The sequence below is a fragment of the Coptis chinensis genome, chromosome 3 (assembly GCF_015680905.1).
Source record: "Coptis chinensis isolate HL-2020 chromosome 3, ASM1568090v1, whole genome shotgun sequence".
In the NCBI taxonomy this organism is placed as follows: domain Eukaryota; kingdom Viridiplantae; phylum Streptophyta; class Magnoliopsida; order Ranunculales; family Ranunculaceae; genus Coptis; species Coptis chinensis.
In genome coordinates this window covers 73,548,975-73,573,423 of record NC_141458.1, presented here as the reverse complement: position 1 = coordinate 73,573,423, position 24,449 = coordinate 73,548,975, and the positions used below count along the sequence as shown (strand labels likewise).

General features: G+C 37.1%; 4 protein-coding genes across 10 annotated transcripts; 1 reads left to right on the top strand and 3 right to left on the bottom strand.

The window, feature by feature from the left end:
* Window positions 1–1,735: 1,735 nt before the first annotated feature.
* LOC147510751 (DExH-box ATP-dependent RNA helicase DExH10-like) lies at window positions 1,736–7,397 on the bottom strand. 7 transcript variants are annotated; one of them, XM_086602593.1, is made up of 8 exons: window positions 6,458–7,397; window positions 6,288–6,359; window positions 6,073–6,186; window positions 5,553–5,774; window positions 5,255–5,340; window positions 4,441–4,483; window positions 2,176–2,201; window positions 1,736–2,081 (listed from the first exon to the last, which is right to left on the bottom strand). In XM_086602593.1, the coding sequence occupies exons 1-5, from the start codon at window positions 6,626–6,628 to the stop codon at window positions 5,257–5,259; spliced, it is 663 nt and encodes a 220-aa protein (XP_086458719.1). In that variant the 5' UTR covers window positions 6,629–7,397; the 3' UTR covers window positions 1,736–2,081; window positions 2,176–2,201; window positions 4,441–4,483; window positions 5,255–5,256. The 7 variants fall into 7 exon arrangements, with proteins under 7 accessions (XP_086458719.1, XP_086458717.1, XP_086458718.1 ...); XM_086602592.1 differs by lacking the exon at window positions 2,176–2,201 and having other exon boundaries at window positions 1,850–2,081; window positions 6,458–6,793; window positions 7,254–7,270; XM_086602596.1 differs by having other exon boundaries at window positions 1,997–2,081; window positions 5,255–5,408; window positions 6,458–7,395.
* On the top strand, window positions 6,238–10,880 carry LOC147510750 (uncharacterized). Its single transcript, XM_086602599.1, has 3 exons — window positions 6,238–6,352; window positions 8,994–9,824; window positions 9,906–10,880. Exon 3 carries the CDS (start codon window positions 10,155–10,157, stop codon window positions 10,620–10,622), a length of 468 nt encoding a protein of 155 aa, XP_086458725.1. The 5' UTR covers window positions 6,238–6,352; window positions 8,994–9,824; window positions 9,906–10,154; the 3' UTR covers window positions 10,623–10,880.
* A 3,008-nt stretch (window positions 10,881–13,888) lies between these two features.
* LOC147510749 (protein FAR1-RELATED SEQUENCE 5-like) lies at window positions 13,889–15,778 on the bottom strand. The gene is made up of 3 exons (XM_086598233.1): window positions 14,319–15,778; window positions 14,141–14,209; window positions 13,889–14,041 (listed from the first exon to the last, which is right to left on the bottom strand). The coding sequence occupies exons 1-3, from the start codon at window positions 15,666–15,668 to the stop codon at window positions 13,889–13,891; spliced, it is 1,572 nt and encodes a 523-aa protein (XP_086454359.1). The 5' UTR covers window positions 15,669–15,778.
* A 41-nt stretch (window positions 15,779–15,819) lies between these two features.
* On the bottom strand, window positions 15,820–16,509 carry LOC147510748 (protein FAR-RED IMPAIRED RESPONSE 1-like). Its single transcript, XM_086598232.1, has one exon. The coding sequence runs from the start codon at window positions 16,507–16,509 to the stop codon at window positions 15,820–15,822; it is 690 nt and encodes a 229-aa protein (XP_086454358.1).
* Between the last annotated feature and the right edge of the window lie 7,940 nt (window positions 16,510–24,449).

The following is a 24,449-nucleotide window of genomic DNA, read 5'->3' as shown; positions in this document are numbered from 1 at the left end:
GGCGCCACACGCTCTAAGCACTGTCAGAGAAATTCTACCCCGAAGCGACTTGCGCCTATCCATTGAACCGAGGCCACTGCGCCCAACACACTGGAATTCCAGTTTTCATCCAGAGCGCAACCTGCGCCCATCCCAGGCTAAAAGTAAGCGCAATCTGCGCCCAAGTGCCTGGAACTCGAAATTCATCAGAGCGCACCTGCGCCTAGCCCAGGCATAGCTTGAGCGCACCTGCGCCCTAACCCTTGGGGGTCCAAAAAAAAAAAAAATTCCAATTTTCCGAGGATTGTTCCAGGATAGTAGCAGCTGTTCTCGTAAGTAGTTTTGTGATGATTTCTCCTATAGTGATACCGAAGCAGTCCTTCGAACACTTGTTAGGAAGCGAGAGTTATGGACATTGGTTCCGCGAAAGGATCTTGGAGTTAGGCTGGAGGCATCTACTGGTAAGTGCCACCGACTCGTATTCCCCTAAGCTTATTGATTTTTTTTACAATAATGTTAAGTTCTATTGTAACCAAAACGGAGAACAAGAATTCTCCGCCACGGTAGATGACACGCCGCTAGAATTCAATAAGTATGTCGTAGCGTTAGTTTCAGGAATACCAATACGATCCTATTCACACGGGGATATATGACGATAATGCATACCTCTATGACTATACATACTTATGAGTATTATGGGGAGGGATATTTCAGATAATGGGCGAAGGCGTTACAAAATAGCCCTTGGTAGCCCATCCCTAAATGTAGGCACCACCATGTTATTTATCCCGATGAATATTTTAGGGGATTGGCGGTTTACCTCGCAAATAATGTAATCACCGGGTGACGTTTTTCTTGCTTTAGGCGAGGGGCGTCGGCGATATGACATTCCCCGAAGATTAGTTGCTAGTATTAAGAGAGCTAAAGCATGAGGCATAAGTATCTTCTTATGCTGTTTTAGTTTCTTGCGCATCATGCTTTCGGTTACCTAGTTGAATTACGTACCCGGTTCGCGGATTGGAAAGGGTCGAAGTCATGAGACCCACCAATTAGGTGGTTAAGCTCTTTCCGAGTCATGACTTGGCCGGGATGGCAGTGCAATCTCACTTGGTTGCTCCTTACACCCCATCGGACATAGTAACACTTCGACGAGGTTAGCCAAGTAGATGACACCGCCGGGCAGCAAGTTATCATGGCGTGGCGGGGATCTTGAAGGAACCTCATCTCTTTCAAATGGATGATGAGGAAAGAGGAAAAAGTAAAAAGCGGGAGTCGCAGTGCGTTTTAGTTTCGTTAGTGTCCGCTTATGTCCCAAGCAAAGTAATTTCTTACTACCCCATACCGGGTTGGAACTCTTATAGAGTTAAGGTCGGTTTTTATTTCCTATATTAGTATGTTATAACTTTGTTTTCTGGATGTTCTTGAATTATTTCACGTGCTTCAATGGTATTTTTCTACCCTCTTTATTTAAAATACTTTGAGGACAAAGCATCTGAACTTGTTTGGGGGCATAGAAACCGCGTGTAATTAAGGCATCTCTTAGGATATAGATATGTATAATATGCACTTATGTTCTAGTTAAAATTTCAAAATTTGAAAAATTTGATAAATTCAAAAAAATAAAAAAAAAAAAAAAAAGTTTATCTTTATACACTTAGGAATATTGGTATTGTTTTCCTTCTACCATCTTTCTAATAATCTAGAAGTCTCAATGTAGCTTTTGCATTAGAATAATTTTTAGAAACTTAGGTTAATATGTAGGTAATAATCTTTGCATCTAGCTATAAAAATATTACATGAGTATCTATGATTGTTTGGCGATAAGTTTACGAAACTAAAGTATAGTACTTATTCTACAAATCCTGTGAGAATATAAACCTAAAGCCTTATATGAGTGAAACATTTGAAAAATGACACAAGGAGAAAGAAAAATCCCGGATAGAAATCACATGTCCACTTGCTTGATCACTATACCATATCCTAAGCGAGAATTTAGGCCCTTTTGGATCGATATAGCGAAATTCAACCTTTATGAAATTATTTTCCGTTAGTCGCCCCTCTGAGCCTTTCCTTAGCCTTTCATAAACCGCAAATCCTTTAACCTGTTACAAAAATAAATAAATAAATAAAAAAATCAGCCTACCCATTGTTTGAATGAGTCTGAGAATAGAGATGAAGAATAGAAAAGAGAAAGACCTTTGAAATCAAGAATTTGTCAGTCGCTTCAAATAAGAAAAGAAAGTTTCCATCCAAATATATATAAAAAAAAAAAGAGAAACAAAAAAAAAGAAAATAAAGAGTTAGAACTCCAAAAATAAAATAAAATCAAAGGAGTCAAAAGCCAAAGAAAAAGAAAAATATGGCTAAGGATGGAAATAAAGTGTAGAAACGAAAGTAAGGAACAAAGTCTTCTCTAGTTACATAATACGAAGACTCTATTATCTCATACTTGTTCTTTCTGAATATCCACTTTCTTCCTTCTTAAACCATCTCCTAATCCCATGACACCTAATAAAACCTCTAGCTCGATTAGGAATAGGCTAGTGTGATAGTAAGTGGCGGATGTGTTTGATCGACTCCAACTTCCTTGTGTGTCATTGAGATTGTAAGGTAAAGTGTGCCAACCCATTGGGAGGAGATGAAACTTGAGTTTTAAAAATCGAGTGGTTTTGTCTTGACATTTAAGTGAGGACCTACTTAAGGCGCTTATTCGAAGTTTGAAAACGGACCGCTATTGCATTTCATAGTATTACTCATTGAATATATGTTTATTGTAGATGATTGATTATTATGCATATATTAGCTTAGGTTTCGACTTGATTATTCTATATTCATTGCTAGTGAGATGTATAGTTAATTTAGAGCATGAATAAGAAAACAATAGTTTTATTTCTTAGTCGTCGTAGTATAGATGAAGTTTGTGCGTACCTTCACTGAAAAACTCTCACGAGGCTATAACTCGTCCACTAGGGAATTCTTAGTAGTCTAAGGCCTTGTTGCATATGGTAAATGCAATCGCACTCAGCGAAATGAGAGTAGTTAGAACTCCATTTTTGGTCACTTATTCTAATTTCTCATATTTGCTTGAGGACAAACAAAATGCTGTTTGGGGGGTGGTTTGATAAGAGCCCAAAATCTGTAGTTTTAATCCCTCAATAATCATACTTTTAGACCAATTATCACGAGTAATAAATAAGAGTTAATGTTGATTCGTGTTTTTATGTATTTAAAGGCGATAAAATCAATTATGTGGAAAAATGTGCCACTTTGGCGAGATAAAGAGCAAGGGTTGGTTGCTTTAGAAGTTACGTGATAAAGGCCAAGATTCAAGGATACAAGGCCTTTGTAAAGCCCGGCCAAAAGCTGAAAAGTCAACACCTGAAACATTATAAGAAAGTCGGCATAACTTCCGAAGACCATATCTTTGGACTCAGACCTCGGAATTGGGCCTACCTTACATCAAAACGACCGGCTCGGAAAGAGCTTTCCAATGGTCTAAGCCTTGACTAAATCAGAGGAGCAGAAGTGGACGAAAAGTCTACTGAAGTCGAAGCCAGTTGAAACGAGCTTTGTGGACTGAAGAAATTGGGCTTTGGGTTCGATTTTCCGGCCCAAAACATGGCTCCTCAGCCCATGCACGAAATTGTGGATCTGGTCTCATCCTTTGTATAAAATAAGACTTAGCTCTTAAGTTAGATATAGTTAGATAGGTTAGAGTAAAAAGTAACCATTAAAATAGCTTCTAGATCTAGTTTTATTTGAATTCAATTAGTTAAATTAATTAGTTTCAATTCATTGTTTTAGATTAATCCTTTGAATCATTGTTCTTCATTTAGTTAGATAAATAAAATAGTTATTCTTGTCAATTCAATTTTGTCATTTCAATTTATTAGATCTAATTTCAATTGTTGTTATTCAATTCTTAGTCATTAATTAGATTTGAAGTATTGGTTAATTAAAAGTAGTAAAAGTTCACATCTTTATATATGTCATTTTAGTTATTAAGATCTTGTCGTTCAATTCATGTATGCGTAGTATAAAACCTCCACCATTGCTCTCATTAAACTTTGGATTACTAGTCAATTGTAGAAAACTTCAATACTAAGGAACCGAGAGTGGAATCTAACTTTTTTACTCCACTCTATTTCGATAGAATTGAGAGTATAGAAATCTTTGATAGCTTTTTGTAATTTAGTTTAGTTTTCTTGCGTTTTGAGTTTAACGTTCATTTCGTAGGTAAACTACTCTTTTTACGTTTATCAATATTCAATCCCTCCTGTAAGTAAAACAATTAGTGAGCGCAAATCAAAACTTCTATAGTGTAAAAATTACAAGGCAATACCTTGAACCGTTTTATAAGATTCTTGTTTGAATCAAACAGATTCACAAGTGTGAATTTCAAAATATAGAGAAAACAACGAATAATTTCAATGGACTAAGAAAAGGTTAAAGAAAATATACCTTCAGCAAGTCACCAGCCACAAGCATTATAACGGTTCTCATCCTGAAAAAGCACCATGCCAGTGAGGTGAAAAACAGGAACAAATAAAAAATCATTCATAGCCTAGTTATCACAAGATAGAAAACTTAATATTGCAATAATGAACTCACCACCTAAGTCATTAATGAAAACGTGTTGCTACAAGAACCAACCGAACACCAAAAATCATAATGGGTGTCTTAAGATTTACTAAACAAGTGTGGTCAGGGATAAAGAGAGCCATGGGACTCATTGCAACAGTAATGAACTCTAATAACTTTAACGTTTTGGCTACTTAGGGCAACAAGGAAAACTCAAGCTAAGCAGATTCTGAGATCACATGGTGTGTGTGAGTGTATAATATATTGAATAAAAGGAACTGCTGACTGTTTGAAGGAGGGGGACATAGTGTTGATGTAGTGTGTACTGACATTCTTACAAAAAGCTATACAAGAACCGACTCGTACTAGTGTTGCAAGAAACATTATTACCTCCCAACACAATGTACATGGAATAACAAACCACCTGTAGGCACTATGAAAATAAATGCTGTCGAATGTATGACCTAAAATGGAACAGGTTATGGTGACCTAATTGGAATCCATAATGGCGAGACTATCTTAATGTTTTGTGTAAGCTAAGATGCAAGATGCCAGTTGCAAGAGGTAACCAGATAGTATATACAAGTTTGGCAAAAAAAAATCTCTCCAAAAAAGCATTTTTATGTCAAAACTAGAAAAGCATTTTAGATGTTGTACTCAAATGATATAATATCGAAATGGAACAGAAGAAGACCTTTATAGGATTAAGCTTTGGAAAACTGTTAGGAAACCCTGAGCCCAGTTCTTGTACCGCCAGCAGTTTGTCGTGATTCCATTGGTCTGAGGTCGGAAAGAACAGATACTTTATATTTGCTGAGAGCACAAATTAAAGGTAACTAAATAGGAACCTACAATGAGCAAAATGACAAGAATGTAGGATCAGTAAATGTAATTTGACGACTCAAGCTAAGCATTTACTTTCAACATCCTATCCATAGGAATAATGAACTGACCCTTGGTAAAATTGTTACTTCGCATGAGCTTCAACTCACCACGTGCATTTCACCCTTTTCACCAAGACGGGGTGGACAAGGTTTTGTGTGCGAACCATTCTCAGTTGAACCAGGAGAGCAATGAAACAGAGTATCCAATATATAGCCACTACCGTGTGAAGACAAGGCCGATGGCAAATTGCCTAGTGCTGTGGGGAACTTTTTCATGACATTCACTACCACTCCCCATCCCCAATCAGTTCCGTTGTCACGTATCTTAACCTACCACAAACAATTATATTATGACAGTCATTGCATCACAATATAACATTGATATCAAGTATCAACTTAGAAAATGACAGTCCTAATATCTTGAGATCTTAATTCATGTAAGACGGACATTCTACATTATTCATGAATATAATACAAGTATTAGTTCTTGATAACAAGCAATGTCGTGGCAGTCAGAGATGATTAAAGAACCATTTTTATCAATTAAGAGTAAAACAAAAAATAATGAAGACCAACTGAGGACAGACTATATGACGATGATGGACTCCTCATTCCATTTGCCACTTACCAGCCTACCCGGAACAAGAAAATAGAGAATTTTTTCAAGTTTGGTTATCTCTGACATCATCTTCTCAAGTTGCGCTATATCAAGTCTTATCTTTTGATATTCAGCAACTTTCGCCTATAAATCCCAAAATAAATATATAATTAAAAGAAGGCTATATATGTAGAATAGAAGCTCAAATATATGCAATCATGAAAACAAGTAAAGAGGTGGATCACCTCCCCTGACGTATCAAGCACAAAAGCTTCCTGCTCTAGCTTTGCAACCTTTTCCCCAATATCAGGTAAAACCTACATATCCAAACACATGTAATCATAGTTATGATTCTTATTACTAGCAACAATATACTTCTGAACTGGTAATATCAATAAGGTAATCCGAAATATACCTTCTCATACCGGAACTGGTGAAATGAATTTTTAATAACATGCTCAGCAGTAGTAAATTGGCCCTCGACACAGCTCATCAAGTTCAAAATCGAGTAGTAGTTCAGTCTGAAGGTACTAACTAAAGGTGCAGGTTTACTTAATACAATATCCTTAAGTGTATTCATCTCCATATCTTTAAAACTAATCTTGCACAACCAAAAAGTACAAAGTGAGATGCTGATTGAAGGAAACAACACAAAGTGAGATGGCTAGCCAAAAAAATAGAGCTGCTAGCCAATCATTATGATGTAAATACCACACTCGTCTTTGCCACGATGCCTTTCTCTTCCGCTCATCTATTCAAATTTCAAGCAAAAAAAAGGTAGCAGTGGTCAAAACCTTGAAACCTAGCGAAGGATAGGTACTATAATAAATTCAAACCAGATCCTATATAACGATGACTATCGCCATCCCATTTCTTAACAGAAGTAAAAACAACAATTTTTGCAGGCATATTCAAACCTACTGCAAACTGTCAAATGTGAGAAGGATGAAAAATGTTAAAGGTGAAGTTAAATAACTAAAAGAATGTGCCTTAAATAGGGGAGTTGACATCACTGGCTCAAATTTGGTTTCGAGCATGAAGGAGGGGCAAAATTTGGTTTCAAGAAGAGAGGATTTGAGCTATCCACCGAAATTAATGGAGTGAAGTACTTGGCAACGACAATTAGAAAGAAAAGCGGCCGTGTGAAAGAAGAGAATGAAACCTAGTTGTGGGAGATCGAACATTTGATTTGTGTGCAGAGGATTACGTACCTGGAAGTGTTTGAAGAAAGTGGGCTGTGTTTCTAAGCAGTTACTTTTGAGTGGGGTTGTGGTGTGCAAGGAGTACTGAAAATTAAATGGATCTTCCATCTTATCTAAGATGTCACATAAAGTCCGGTAGTATGTAACTGTTGTGGGGGAATAGTTACAAATAATCCTCCACAGATGTGCCCTTCTCTAGAAAAAAAGATTTGTGACAGTTCTAGAGTTGACAGTCACAAAAAATATTTCAAAATAGTCACAAAAACTCTTTTTTGCCATTTGTGACCGTTTCAAACAGAACAGTCACAAATAGCATTTTAAAATAGTCACAAAAGCCTTTTTTTGTACTAGCGCGGTTGTGGAGCTCAAGATGGTAGCCAATGCGTTGATAGAGTTGTGCATGCACGGTACTGATGTTGGATCGTTGGATGGATTTATTCTAGGTCATCGATATGAATTTTGAGATTGAAACTTTGCGCTCAAAATGGTTAGGTGAAAAGTTTTGGAAGTGGGTCGTTGATGAGAAGAATGAGGATTTTCCATCTAATGGATGGGCTTCATCTGGTGAGAGTATATAACTCAAAGGAGTTAGGAAAGGAAGGGTTTATTTCAAAACTGCAAAAAGACTTTGGGTGTTTGCAAAAGGGATTATCTTCTATTTTTCGTGGAAGAGCTTTGTTAGAAGGATTAAAGTTTGCATAGATAAGAAAAGGTGCATTCATTGATCTTGTTATTTGCTTTGTTTTTGTCTGTTTCATTTATTGGCTAGGAGAGATTAGGTTTGTATAAAATAGGAGTGTTTTTGCATTTGTAGTGTATGTGCGGTTATGAAGTATGGTTGGATTTTTGGCTGTGATTTAAATAGTGATAGTGATAGTTCTGATGATACTTATATAGGAGAGGAAGAGTCTGTGAGTGAAGAAGGAAGTGTTTGTTCTAAAGAGGTGGTGTTTGTGATTAATCTCTATGGGAGGGGGGTATTTGTAAAGAGATTCTGGATATAGACGAATCAACTTCTAATAGCAGGAATAGGGTAGTAGGAGTAGTGATCATGGACTGGGTGAGGAGTCAAATGAAGGTTATGGTAATTCAGCTATGAGTGAGAATTCGGCGGAGGAGAGTTTTGTGGTGTTGGTTCATCGAGGCTCACCGAGTGTAGAGCAGTTAAAGGGTTTGGTGTGGGAGATGTGTGGTGTGAAAAAACTTGGTTTCAAAGTGATTGCGGATTTGAGGCCAAAGATGTTTTTTTGTGAGAACATCTGCGTTTAAGCCGCCATTGCAAACGGTTGTGATAGGCACAGGTCAGTTTCGTGTTGGTTTATGGCTTCCATTCTCAAAACTGACCTTGTCATTGCTGAACTTTTGTCACAAGGCACCATATCAGTTTTCTAGTAACAATTGATGTTATATTAGAGTATATTAGAGTGTTTGATATGTTAAATGAAAAGCAAGGGTATGGAATTATGTTGAAGGATGTCTTAGAGTACATGTATGTGAAGTCGACTTGGTCGAAGTGTCGAAAGGTTATGACGTGTGCGCTAAGTTTGAGATCAAGTATGGTAGATGTGTTGGATTTGCCTAACCGGAAGTCATGGTGGGAGTATCCTGTGCTGGTTACTGGTATATTTTGTGAAGCAGGTGTTGCGCTACATAACAGGTCTTGTAATAATGATGGTAAGGGAGGGTTGTTGATGTTTTGTCTTTGTATATGTTTGTCTTGGTCTAACATTTTTGTTTGTTGTGGCAAAGATCCCGAGGTATATGATTCCAGTGATAAAGCGGCGTGGGAAGATATCGGGTTTTGCATAACTTGATAGGGAGCAGAAGAAGGTGTTGTTAACGTCGATTAGTCATTATTTTGATGAACGAGGATCGGTTGTGGCTCGTGAGAGGAAGGTAGCTGGTCAAGTGTGAGCGCAGGGTAGGTTATCAAGTCTGAGGACAGGTGTGAACGAAATGGAGAAAGGTAATTCATCAGGTGCTGCTGGATTGGGAAAAAAGGTAAGTGAAAAGAGGGGAAGAGAAGTTGATGTGGTGAGGGTGGATGGTACTACTCATAAGAGAGGTCGGAGTACATGGGATGGTGCCAATTAACTTTTCGCAGCTAGCGCCAAGGGGAGTGGGGGTTCCTGTTGTGGATTTAGTAGAGGGGGGATGCTGGCGTTGCTGAAGAGATGGTTGGGGATATTGTGCTGGTAGTGAGGGTGCATTCGGAGGGATTGGCAGTGGATCCAGCTTTGGAGGCTATAGATCATGATATGGAGAAAGGTGTTGGGGGTACAAGTTTGTTGGTGATGTTGGGGTGGGTGTAGTGGTTGTGAAAGAGAAGAGGGCGGTTACGTTGTGAGGAAGCCTACGAGTAAAGATTCTTCATCAAGGCTGAGACATGTATGTAAGGAAGGTTAAGTATGTGGATGCTTGTATTTGACAGCGAGGGTTTGTTGTGATGGTGAAGTGTACAATCATTCTTTAATGGTGAGAGGTTTGATGGAGTCAGTGTTTCTGGAAGCGGATCGCAAGCGAGTGGAGTCGATGACTTCTGAAGAGCTGCTGGAACAAACTGCTGTGAATAGCTATCGTGTAAGTGTTGAGTTAACTGTTGTGTTTTTTGGCTTTTATTCCATGTAATGAGGTGAGTGCGCTTCATTTTTTTTTTTGCAGAATATGTTTTATATGCATCAGTTGGAGGTCCTTACTTCGGTGTCTGCAGCGTTTGATACTGAGATGTAGTTAAAGCAGGTGGAGATCAGTGATATGAGGAATCGAATTCAGGAGCTGGAGGCTGCAAACAATACAGTTCGTTCTAATTTACATGCAACTGAAGTGGCTAAAGTGTAGGCGAGGAAGGTAGCAGATGATGTGCAGTTTTTGCATGAGACTGATAAAGTCTTGCATGTTCAGCTGCAGAAGATGTTTGACCAGCGAGTGCTTAAATTGAAGCATGTGGAGCAGGAGTTGGAGTATGTCAAGAGTCATAGGAACAAGTTTGCTCAATTGGTTGGAAGGCATGCTTCAAAATGGAATCGTCTGGCGGGGTTTCTGGCTGAAGGAAAATTGGTGCTGGCTCTTGGTGTTGAAATCGAAGAAATCTCTCAAAGTGATGAAGATGATAGTTTGGCTGATAGTGAAGAATTAGAGCTTGATAAAGGTGGTGAAGTGTCCTCTCATGTGGCTGTGGAGATTGCTTCATCAAGTAGGAAAGATGTGGTCGAGTCTGAATTGTTGGATGAAAGTGGGAGTGGTGTTGAAGTTGATGGTGGAAGTAATGTGCAAGTTACAGCCGATGTTGTTGGTGAAGCTGCACCAGAAATAGTTATTGGAGGGATAACCGATAAAGGTGTTGTATCCGGTGTTGAGTCATCTGATGTTGTTCCATAATTATCAACGATAATGAGGATATGTTGCATTGTGTAATTGTGGCCTCTAATTGCCTTGAAACAGTAGATATAGTATGTCTAGTGCTACTCGCCTTGCTTTTATGATACTGATGTAGAAATAGCAAGTCGTTTCCACCTGGGAGTCCAGATGGGACTCGTTATAGGATTTGTTGTTGCTTGGACTTATTGTTATCTGTTTATGTACTGTGAAAGTATGTGTCTTGTTTGCATATGATTTGCATATCATTGTATTGTGCTTGTCGTAGAGAATATTCTTCTATGGTCTTATTTTGCATGAAATGAATCTAGATGTTTTGGAAAGAGCAGCCATCTCTTGAAACTTGCAGGCTTTTATGGTGGAGATTATGCGTGATTTGACTTGCCATATGTGAGTGGTAGATGGCGGACATGCGGTGGTGAGTTGTACACAGAGCATGGAGCCGTGGATGGTATGTAGAGATTCAGAGATCAAGATAGCCGAACTTGACATATGTGGTGTACGTGGATTTTGCATGGATTTTGTGGCAATCTTGACCATAGATGCAGTTGTTGATTGAATGGGTCAGAGGTGATGAATTGGCCTATTTAAACTGGCTCTTAAGTCATTGTCATTTGCATACTTTGTTGTTTTTGTCATAAAAAATTCTTTAGCAACACACAACATGAACCGAAACTTGTGAACACACTGACGTGTCACTTGAGTTCACGTGCTCTTATTTTTGCTATCTCTTTTCCTTTATTTTTTTTTTCTCTTTTCCTTTTTTGTGTTTCTTTCCTTAAAATCAAACCTGCGCTTCTTTTTTTCTTTTTGTGTTTCTTTCCTTTCCAGAAAGAGAACCCGACCAAGGACTGAAAGAGGAATCGCTCTCAATTTCGCATTCTCCAACAATCAGTCACCAACTCACCATATCACCAATTTTTTTCTATTGTTGCTGCCCTTGCTATCCCCTTGTTACTTCCCATTGATATGTAGTTCAGGTACAATTAATCCACAATTAATTTGGTTTATTTTGTGATTTTATTTTGATCTTTGGCTTGTAGTTGAGGTAAATTTGAATTTGTAAGTTTGGAATTGATAATTGAAAGTTGATTGGGGTTTCTTTTACTGTATTAATTAATTGTTTGTGTCAGTTGTAGATCAATGTGACTTGAGATGAGAGGAGCTAATGGTACCTCGCCTAGTCCAATGAAGGCTAGATGCTAGACAATTATCTAATTTAATGTGAGTTTTTGTTTGACTGATTTCTTCTTACCCTCTCTTCTTTGTTGGTTATCTGATTGTCATTGTAGGCTATCTGTATACAAACCAAAACTGTGAAAGCCTAGAAAAATGCATGCCCAGTTCAGATGTGATATGATTACGTCGCGGTGCCTAAGTACACGATCTAAGAGATAATTGTATCGAGTAGTTGGACCATAGTCTCTTACTATAAAAATGGTTGCATGCGTAGCAGCACCAACTATGAGAAATCCACCGATCCACATGTGATGCGTGAACAACGAAAGTTGTGTACTATAGTTAGTAGCTAGATATGGATGAGGGGGCATGGAATACATATGGTGAGCGACAACAATGGCTAAAGAGCCTAATGCATATCTCGCCGCAGTAGCCTTCCATTACAAGTCTTTCGTCTCTGTCGACGAGGCATTATACTTTTCTAATAACAACTTCTTGCAGCCCAGTCATGATGATGATCTTCTCATGTACGCTCGGGAGGCTAAACGCCCCTTTCAGCTCTTTGCCCATCTAATTGGAGTTACCTCTCCAAATTTGAAGGTTATTACGCCCATCTTGATGTATTTTACATATGCTCTTTAAGTTCTTACTTTTATATTTGTTAGTGTTGAGAGTTAACAATTCTGCTCATAGAGTATCTTGTTAAGCTACTGCTACTTGAATTTCCTTTCTACTAATTGTGCATAATTTTAAAAACTTGTTCATTTTATCATTCCAAAGAATAAGTGGAAAATGTTGTTACTAGTTCTTCTAAAGTTATTTGAAAAGCTTGTTGATGGCAGTTCTTATGTGTATGTTTCTACCTGAGACAATTTACACTGATATTCTTGGAATTGATCATGTGATTTAAACAATGATTGCTAAATGGATCTTTAGCTTAACAGGCAAAGCGCTTGGGATTAATATGCGGCACACGCAATTACATATCCCAAGAGATGGTGGTTCAAATCCACTAAGATCGTTAGAGTTGAAACAAATGCCAAATTAGTATTGATGGCATGTATTTGGTTTCTTGTGTCTTGTCCTTGAAGTCGAGTTAATCCTCTTTACAATCAGTTAACTCTTTTGAATTTTTCCTCACTTGAATATTCTTAGTGTTCAAGTTTAGAGCTATTTGAAGCAGGTGCTCTGAACTATGGCAGCAGCCCTTTGCAGTGAGCAATTACAGATAGCCTTGTTCCAATATCTCCTGACTAAGTCACCAGTAAGTCGGTATGTTTTGCGATTTTTAATTTTTGACATATATGTAAAACAAGGTTAATTGATACCACCCAACACTTAAATGGTTACCCCTCGTTTTTTGATTGACTCCAAACCCACCCTTTTTTTTTACCAACACTTGTGATGTGCCCCCCACATGATCAGCCTTTACCCATCTAACAAGAAACATACATCTAACAAGAAAGATAATTTTAAAATTAGTTAAAACCAAACTAACACCATCAATCATCTCTACTCTTTCTACCAGTAAGAGCAAAATACCCAATCACAACACAAACAGCTGCAACAATATTATCATCTTTAATAACACAAACCCAACAATATCTTTAGTAATTTTCCTTCCTTCAAGAACAAGTGCTCTTCTAGGCTTACCAACAAAAGCAAGTAGTACTAAAACAGTGATCCAAGTTACAACAGTAGCAGGTATAGCAATAGCAAGAGCAGCAGCCATAGAAAGCAAACCAAAAATAGCACCAAATAAAACAGAATCATAAGAGATGTCCACCCAAAAGAAGTAGCAGTACTAGTACTAGTACAAACACACCCATGTTCTTCTTTTGCTCAATATTCTTCTTAACAGTGATGGTGTTGGGTTTGGTTCAAAATACTCATCAATTCATAAGTATGGATCATTATTCATCTCATTCAAAAACCCCTTCCAAAATGTGTAATCATGAGCCTGCAACATTGTGAGAATGCAATTGCTTGTTACTAATTGAAATAAAATTGATTAAATGAAGTACACAAAACAAAACAATCATATTATTAGTAACAAATGATACCTCGACATAATTTTGATTGATCATAGATCATGGCATTGGAAAATCATTATGTGAGACAGCAAACTGGCTAGGTATCCCTCTAGAAGCATCAAATTGGATAGATAACTGATCGTGATTTGCATCGAGACAACTAGATACATCTTGTGAACAATGAGGGATATGAGATTCGATTTCTTTCTCCTGGAAGATTAATAAATACAAAAACATCACTTAAAAACAGACTTACTTTATTTTTTTTTAATAATTGAAATTACATAGAACTAAAGTGATCAAACTCACACGCAAAGAATTGAAATAGCTAGAAATGCCTTCTGAACCATGAGGGAGCTTAGATGCAATTTCGTCATCCTACGGTTTTAATAATTATAAATAAAATAAACTAATAAGAAGCATAGCTCATAATATACAAAATTAATACATAGAACAAAAGTATAACATAATTGACTAGTTTACGCACCTTTTTACTGTTTTGTTTCTTATGTTGTTGCTGCACATATTTCTCCGTTCTTCCTACAATCCTATTGCTACATGGTCGACCTTTACGACGAACCGAGAGCGGATCAAGAAGGGTAGCACTTCCTTTGCTATTACAATCAATAACTCTCCTAGTTAATGAAGTTAGTTGACTATTTGCATTTTTTCCAGCATTGTTCTTCAACTCATTAATAAACGATTCAATCCAACCCATTGCCATTTGAGTAGTATCTTCACTTTCTATAGCCAACTCTACCCCCTTATAAAATGCATTACACAATCTATCACGACGCTCACTCTCAGGATTCATAGCCCAATCTGAGTAAAGAATTTTAATCTTTGTGTGACATCTATCCACATCTTTTCTCCATTGGCGAATGATATATTTTTCTGGCACAATTTCAAACTTTTTGTAAATCAGGACTGTTAAACAATGCCTGCATAAGATCCCTCGAAATTCAAATAAGCGACAAATGCACTTAACGTCACAATCAACAGGGTTAAACATAACAGTAAAAGTGACATCTTGCTGTTTTACTCCAACCAAGTCCTCTTTAACTTCATACCTCTCAATGTCTCCATTTTCCTCAATGCGTGACAAAGTACAATAAAGCTTACCCTTCATCTCATCCTGAACCTCCAAAAATTTCTCATTGGTGTAACATTTTTGGAATTGTTCCTCAATCTTATACTTAGTTATACAAAGAATAGAAGCTCTAAAAGTATCTGAGTCAATTTTCTTCTCCTTTTCCACCTTTGTTCGCAAAGCATTCTCGTACTGTTTGACAAACTGTTTCAAAGTAGTCTTTGAGTTAACATACCCATCGAAGAACGCATTCATGCTCTCACTTCTTTGAGTGGTAGACATCCCCGCCCAAAATGTATCCTTTACAAAAACAGGAACCCAACGATGTCGCTCAGTAAATAAACCACTCAACCACTCATTTTTCTCAAGGCTGAATTTCTCAACGAACTTAATCCAACTCGTTTCAAACCCAGCGGTAGTTAAAGATTCATAAACAATAGACTTCATACAACTCTTAATTGACTGATATTCCATACCGTACCCCTTCAACTTCTCAGGAATTTTTTTCATAATGTGCCACAAACACCATCTATGTCTTGTTGTCTTTGGAAAGACAATTTCAATAGCATTCTTCATTGCTCTATCTTGATCAGTTATTATTGCATTTGGGGCACGACTTTTCATACATGAAAGCCACTTGGAAAATAACCAAGTAAAAGTCTTTGTATCCTCATTTGAAATCAAGCCACATCCAAACAATATTGAATGACCATGGTGATTCACCCCAACAAAAGGGGCAAATGGCATGTCATACTTGTTTGTCAAATATGTTGTGTCAAACGTTATAACATCACCAAACTCCTCATATGCCGCCCTGCTCCTTGCATCTGCCCAGAATAAATTTCTCAATCTACCATCATCACCAAAATCTATCGAAGAGAAGAAATTACTATTGTTTTCATGCATTTTGATAAAGTAATTTTGACGGCCGACAAAGATCCCCATACCCAAGTCTCAAGCGTCTTTCTTTTTCAACAATATTATAAGCATCTTTCATTAAATAAGGCACATTCTCGTAACCACCGGCTTCATTCACGAGTGAATAATAACTTTTACTTGTTTGAATACCTGATTGATCGTGTAACACAAGCTGCCTTTTTGCCGATGGAGGTACTTCTCTGTTTTGCTTAAAATATTGTGCTTTTCCCGGGCTCACCACATGATTGTGATCAAGAAAAACGGTATTAAGTTTCCATTTTCTATCAGGACACAGAACAACACAGATTTTAGCATTGCAGTTAGTATTGCATATGGGTTGCATTTTGAACACATTCTTACCTTTACTCCTTGCTTTGCCCTCTCGACAACACGTCAAAGTAATATATCTTGTTACACCATTATCATCTTTTCTTGAACTCCTAATCTTCACGGGAAATCCTTTTTCATTGCCGTATTTTTGGTAGTACTCCAATATATCATCAACAGTATCAAATGTCATTCCCACTTCTGGTTTATTCAAGGTCTCTTGAGTAACTTCATCATTTTCATCTCCTTCATTTTCCCTCTGAAATTCTACATCCTCCATTGCATCTCCTTTAACATCCTCATGATATCTATTCAAGTCAAAGCAAAAAGGTTCATTATCCATTTCTGATCGATCATAGAAAAGCAAGAAGAAACGGGTTCGACAACTAACGACTTAGATGGTGAGAGCTAAAGAGAGAGAAGACATTTTGTTCTCACGTACTGGAAAGTAGAGAGAAGAGAAGTTGAACAGTTTTCATAAACTATATGACTTAAAAGTCTAAAACAAATAAGGATAAAAAAAAAAGGAAAAAAAAAAAAAACAAAAAGGCACGTGAGTTTCCCTAGCCACGTCATTGTGTTTGCCATTCGGTTCATAATGTGTGTTGCTGTAGAAACACTCTTTTGTCATTTCTTGTTATCGTTTTGGCTTTTGGCTTCTCCTTCCTTTTGTCTCATTGCTATTTGCAGATTGTTTGTATTTGTGTGAATGTCTAGTGCTTGACACGAGTCGATATAGGAATCGCAGTCATTATTGCATAGACGTGACTAGGTGTAGTAAGAGTACACATACGAATAGATGGTCTCTTTGATGAAGTGTATGTTTGCGTCTGTTCCAACATATGCAGATGGAATGGATAATGAAGTTGAAAAATAGAAAAGGTAGCCCTCAATAGGGGTGGGAATTTGGCCCTAACGACCCTAACCCGGCCCTGACCGACCCGACCCTAAGCCTTATAAAGCCCTCACAACTAAAGGCCTCACAGAGTTTAGGGCCGGCCCGGCCCTAATGCCTTCTAGGGCAGGGCTAGGGCTAAGATTATAAAACATAGGCCCGACCCTAATTCAGCCCTCATTAGCCCGACCCTAACCAAGCCCTAACCGGCCCTGTTTCACAATTTCACTATAAATACACATACCATAATTGTCCAACTCTTTGTTAAATATTTTCAATTAAAATAACATTGTCCTTTGTAATTTATCACTTACACTCAAGGGTACTTCCAATAACTTGTCTTATATAACAAAAACTTGTCAACTTAACAGCCATGAAGAACAATGAGCACTAGCCTAATAAAAAATAAGACTTTATTCCTTTGATCATCAAGTCAAAGTCCATAACTTATTATTCTCAATTTCTTTTCTCACTTATTTCTTATAAATTATATTTTTATTCACATCCAAGCCAAGTTTAAAACTAAAGATTTCCTTCCACACCATTAAAGCAAAATACAGAGCAAACATTTGTAACATAGAAACCAAAAAACAACCTTTGTCAGAAAAATGACATTTGTAATCTCAAACCTTTCTCCATCACTTGTTCAAAAGCCAATATTTTCATTTCCATATACAAAGCTTGAATCACTTTTAAATTAGAAGAAAGATAATATTATATTTGTTTGAATCTATTATAGAAATAATTTATGATATTACAAATAGTTTAACAACTTTCATGACCCTTAACCAAAACTATTATGTTTCTTCTTTATATCTATTACTTCTTCCTTTAAAATGATAATATAATTATTTGTCTATGTATTTCAATTTAAAATGTAATTTTAGTGAGGTTTGAGTACAAGGAAGAACAAATTCCGAACCCTCGATGTACTTCAGTTCATTAGATTGTGGATGTGCATTTTAAATTTGTGGACTTATACAGGATTATTACTAGATTGGTTGGACTTTGAGTTTGTAGATTATTGTACATTTTTGTAATATAAATGAGTTTTAAAACTGATGTAGTAAAAAAAAAGAAAATATATAGGCCCGGCCCTAAAGCCTTTAAAGAGGGCTTAGGGTAGGGTAAGGGCTTGAGGTTTAGACTTGTGACCCGGCCCGACCCGGCCCTATGCTGACTTTAGGGCCGGGCTGACCCGACCCTAATATTTGAAGGGCTTTAAATGTTTAGGGCCGGGCTAGCCCGACCCGGCCCATTGCCCACCCCTAGCCCTCAGTGAAAAGATGTGTATGCGGGAGTCGCCTTTGTGAATAGAGTTAGGTGACTGACTATGATATGTAAATGCATTGTAGTCATTGTAAAGATTGTGAGATGTTTTTGGACTTTGCCGAAGGGCGGAAAGATATAAGTAGATATATTGTTAACAGTCTGGAGAAGTCATTGTTAGAATTATTATATAAATCGAGTGTTGATGAATATAGATAGAATATAGTATGTATTATTTACATGTTGAGGGGTTAGCCCTCAGTGTAATAAGAATACTTACCGATGATGTAGTTGAGTTGGACTGATGAAAATACTCATAGACGAAATATGAAGTAGTCGACCAGCATGTACGTGTAGATGTGTTGTGGTCATTGTAAAGAGCTTGTTATCTTCATCAGATGGAAGATTTTGCCAAGAGTCGTGATAAACACCCAAAAGTGTATTTTAAACCCCTTAATAGTATTATACTTAGGCCAATTATGTTTATAATAAATGAGAGTTAGTACTGTTTACGTGTTTTTGTGCATTTCAGGACTTGAAGTTGATTAGGTGACTATAGGCACCAGTTTTGCATAAAAAATTAGTCAAGATGATTGCTAAGGAAGTTCTACATTTAAAGCCCAAGAATCATGGAGAAAAGCCTTTTTCAAGTCTAGTCAAAGTCAATACGGGTAGAAAAAGGACAGAAAAGTCAACAGAACTTCAACAGGCCATATCTTTGGACTAAGGCCTTGGAATTTGGCTTATCTTATGTCAAAATGACCGGCTCGGAATAAGCTTTCCAATGGACCTAGTCTTGTCCCAATAAGAGCTATAAAAATGGATGAAAAGGGCACATAAATAAATTCTAGCAGCTGTGGCTTCTTTAGACTTAACCTAATGGACTTTGGGCTCACTTTAGAGGCCCAAGTCCCTCTTTTTGGCCCATGCACGAAAATGTAACCCTAACCCTCTCGTATATAAAGAGGGTTAAGGCTAAACACTTTGACACCTCTTCTACCTTCCCCTCCTTAGTTAATAATTAGTTTAGTTTAGTTTTAATTAGTTTTACTTTCATTAGGGTTAGCATTTGTAGCCACCATTGCTTTAGTTCATCATATTCAATTCTTGTTTTATTACTTATGTCTTTGATTCAGTGTTTTAGATTAATAAATCCAATGAAACAAGGCTAAACCTCCATTAGAGGGGGTTCATGAAGCCACGTGAGGATGGTTAGCATTTAGTTTCTAATTGTTTTGCAAGAACTTCAAGTTCTTTGTGGTGAGTGTCTAGAGATAGAGCTCACAACATAAAACTAGAGTTTAGAGTCACCATCAAAGAGATTTGTGGTGGAGCTAAACTCTCATGCTAGTGAAGCTTTGATCCGAGAGGACTTGGTGTTCACTAGGGATCAAACAAGCGATTCGATAACTAACTAATAGTAAATCGAATCGCATGGTGGAATTTCCCTACTCTAATCCCTTTTATCATCATTACATCTACTGTTTTCACCCTTAAATCTATTGTTTTGACTCTCACTAGTAAAGCATCTATCTAATCTAAATTTGCATCCAAGTAGTGTACGACTAGAGTTTGGCGAACACGACTACTCATATTTATTTCTACAATATTGAGAGTATATTATCTACTGTTTTCACCTCTTTCTCTACGGTTCAAGCATCTCTAAATGACTATTCAATTATCTATAATCAAGTCATTACTATCAATGGCGCCGCTGGCCATCTAGTTCATTTACATTACGCGTATTTAGATTAAAAACACTATTTTTACTATTCACAAAACCAACACTGAAAACACTGTTCGTAATCTTTTCAAATTTTTCTGCTACTGTTCGAGAGCATACAAGTTGTTTAACCAACTCCCTGCCCTCCTGTGACCTGACCCTAAAAATTTGAAACTCTAGTTTTAACTCACGAGCGCGCGCGCGCCCTCAAATGGCTTTCACTGAGCGCAACCCGCATTCTACTGCTTAGGCACGCATTGCGTCTAATTTGCCCTAATTTCTAAGCGTGCATGCGCCCTAGGTTATTTTGCTTAAATTAATTTTTTAATATTATTTGCAAGATTATCTCACGAGTACAGTATAGTACTCGTATGCTATCAACTACAAAACACCCCAAATTGACACCCCTACTAAACACAATGATTTAATAGTCGATTTTTGGTAACGTAGATATTATCTCCCCACTATAGATATGATCTCTAAAAAAATCAGCTCATTTCAATATGTGTAACGTTGTCAAAAGTTGTGTTGAAGTTTGCAATTTTTTTAACGGTCTATATGTTTCCAGTTTTGTAAATAAATTTGACAAGGTTAGAGATATCGAAATGAATTGAAATTTTGCAGACATGATCAACATGGTAAGAGGGTCATCTCCACAAAAAATCAGCCATTAATTCATTGTAAAAGTGCACATTTTAGTAGGAGTGTCAATTTAGGGTGTCATTTAGGGGTGTCAACTTAGCCTGACCGATATATATATTTCTTCATTCTAAATGGTGTCTAGCAAACTAACAGAATTCAGGGTTCTCTAATTAAAAAACGTGCACGCACAAACAACCTCCCTCAAATTCCTAAGTGACCTAGCCATTGGTTTGATAAAAAATACAAAAAAAAAAAAAAAAAAATTAAATATTAGTTTAGTAAGTAAACCCACCTACTACCAAAGCCCGTTTCATAGGCCTAACATCAAGGCCCAACACGAAGCTCATAGTAAAAAGTATTTTCCTAATTTTTAAAACTTCAAAAACTAATAAGGTTAATCTTTTTACAGGACTTCACAATCCACATCGTGTACCAGGATCAGTACTTGTATAATTGTTCAAATAATATAGACGTGCTTCAAGGCTGTTGAAGACGCTATTTATATACTTAGCAAGGACGCTCCAGGTAACACCTCTATACATCCTCGAATTTACTATCAAAGGATTCTATTTCTAGTAATTATCAGGATATTTTTGCATACTCGTTAGGAACTGCCTAATAGACTTAAAACTTGCATGATATTAAGATCTAGTATGTATAAACCTGCCATATTAGTTTATCGTAGACGCAGAAATAATCGCCTATCTAGAAATTCACCAATCACCACACACACACCACCTACACCCATCAACACTACATTTGTAGAAATGGGTGAAGAAATAGCAGAGAGACCCCTATCTGATTTCTATAAGGCTTTAAATGATGGACCTAAGTCTTGCAAAATTCTTGCAGATACTATGGGAGATTTTAGAATCCCCCCAATATATTTAATCTGCTACCTGTTTTCTATGGGTTAGACCATGAGAAGCCTCATCAACACTTACGTAGGATACACCAAGTTCTTACTACATTTCATCATCCTAACGTAAGACCTGAATAAATAAAGCTCAGGGTGTTTCCTTTCACCCTAGGTGACAAAGTGGCTGCTTGGCTAACAACACAAAAGCCAAACTCTGTCGATACATGGGAAAAACTAGTAGAGTTATTTATGAAACAATTTTAGCCGCCACAAAATACTGATGAAATGCTATCACATATTCATTTCTTTTGCCAAAAACCTCAAGAATATTTTTCTGAGGGTTGGAATTGTTTCACTGATCTTCTAGTAGAATGTCCCCATCATAATCTTGGTAAAGACACACTAGTTCGTGCCTTCTTCAAAGGCCTATCCCAACATCATAAAGAGATTTTAGATATCATGAATGGAGGAAATTTCCTAGATAGGTAAAGGAGCTACAGATGCTTATAACTTTATAGATAATCAATCCAAGAAAAGTAACAACTGGGGAGGTAACGATTACTCCCGCTCCATTCCTTTTTCTTCTATAGCTAAGGCAGCCATCATGTTTGAGGTAAAACAAGATTCTGAACTTAGAACTTTAATAGAATCTCTCACTCATAAGGTAGATGCCCTTTCTGTCAATAAACAAGAAGAGAAACCAACTCCTCTCATGAATATAAACTCTTGATCTTCGCTGTAATTTCTGTTATAGTCTTGAACATTCCGATCATTATTGTCCTCTTGCTTATGAACAACCACAATCATAGCCAGAAGATGTCTGTGCTTTTAATAATATACCTAACGCACCTTGGAGACAAAATCCTAATTTTAGTTGGTGTAATAATCACCATCAAGGAGCACCTCCAGGTTTTAATAATCAAAACACACTACTACATAAATGCTCATTAGCCACGGTAGGTCAAAGCGTATATACCACTGTTTCCCTAATAACAGTGGCTAATAGTCATATGCCACAGTAAGAATACCTTTTCTAATTTCGATAAAAGCAAATGCCACTAATCTCGTAAAACAGTGGTATATAGTATCTTATATACCACGGAACAAACCAATATCGCCTAATTTGTATTTTGATGTTCATATACCCCACTGTATCAACTAAAAAGTGGCTAATGTTGTGCAAAAATATAACCATACCGTGGACAAAGTCAGTCTACCAAAAACCCCACTCCCAAAGAAAAATTAATATTTAGAAAGTAGGGTAAAAAACCTTATGGCGCTAAAACTTACTCTTTTCAACTTCCCAGACTCTCAAAACTTCTAACTTCCGAAACTCTCTCTAAAATTCTATCGGTCTCTTTTTTTTTTCTTAACTTCCATCATCCACTAGGGTTCTTCTTCAACTTCTATCGGTCTCTCATCGCCACCAGTAAAGCAGCAGAATAGTAGTGATTTTATTCTACAGCTCTCACCAATTTCGGCTATCATGTAATTGTTTTTTGCTCTATTTAATTTCAATTTTGGTTGTAAAGCAATTGTTTTTGCTTTATATCATTGGTAGCTGTTGATAGGGTTCGTAAAAAAAATTCTTTCCAATTTTTCTTTGCAAAATTTGGACTCTAAAATTTGGGGATTTTAGTGTAAAAATTGCAGACATGTTATGGGACTTGAAAAAAATCGGAGAGTAGATAGATTATGTTCTGTTGTGGTTTAGGTTTAACTTTGCTTAATCTTTTCTTTTGATGTTTAAAAAAAAAGATTTCCCTCGCTAATGTTCTTCACCTGTTTAGTTGATGTTTATTTTATATTTTTAATTTTCTTTATGTTGCAAAGAAAGAGCATGATCGTAGGGGGAGAGGGGTATGTTCGATCGTGTCTTAGAATCCTAGTACTAAAACACAACAAACAAAAACAAAATCATGTCCATAAGAACCTATACATACTTTTTGACATTCATTTCTTATATGGTTACGTGTATATCGAATCATTTAACCTTTAACGTTTACAGTGACGTGTGTTTAAAGTTCCTAGTTATATTTTTGCACGGGGTATTTCTAGCGTCCAACAAATGCATGTTGATATCAAACAAGGGTTGTAGGGGTGATTTAGTCTAGATGGAGTCGTGGAGATCATAATACCCAGTTGTTTTGCGATCTGCATATATGGACTTGTCTTGGACCTTTGTCAAGAGATAGCCATTGTCGGGAGTGTTGTGCAGGATTTCCCCAAGATGGAATGTCTATGTGGCAATGCCTTTTCCCAGTTGTTTAGTGTTTTCTAGGCTTCACAAAATCAAAACAAAAATTCAAAGGACAATACTTTTATTATAGGAAATTTTTAATTCTTTTTGCAGATAACAGTACAAAACCTGAGAAAACATTAAGTGACCAGCCCCGCGCTTCTCCAGTGAATGGTCTTAATGGTTCCAATATATGTGCTTTTCTAACAATATTCGACCCTTCTATTGGAGGCCAAGAATCCTACATACAAAGAAAAGGATTTTTGTGGTAGTCCTAGCTTTTTTGATGCTTTGAATAGCTGATCCCCAGAGGGCTTGTGCGGATCACTCTGCCATGGCATGATCCCCTTCACATGGGTTACGAGGGATTGGCTTTCTAGAGGTGCTGAATTCCACTTAGTACTTACCCAGTACTCACAGTCTCACAGACTCGACTAGGTCCATAGTTTAGTGCTCAGCCCATATCCATACAAGTAGCCTAAATATTTACAGCATTCGGATTTCACTAAAAACCAATGTGTAGCCCAAACCGAAATAACAAGCCACCATTAAATTAGTTTGGTCTTGATGTAAATCTGATGTGCTTGGTCAGTACAGTGTTTGTTACTTGAATCATATATTTCTTTAAATATGTTAGGAAGCTCAAGAAGATTTGG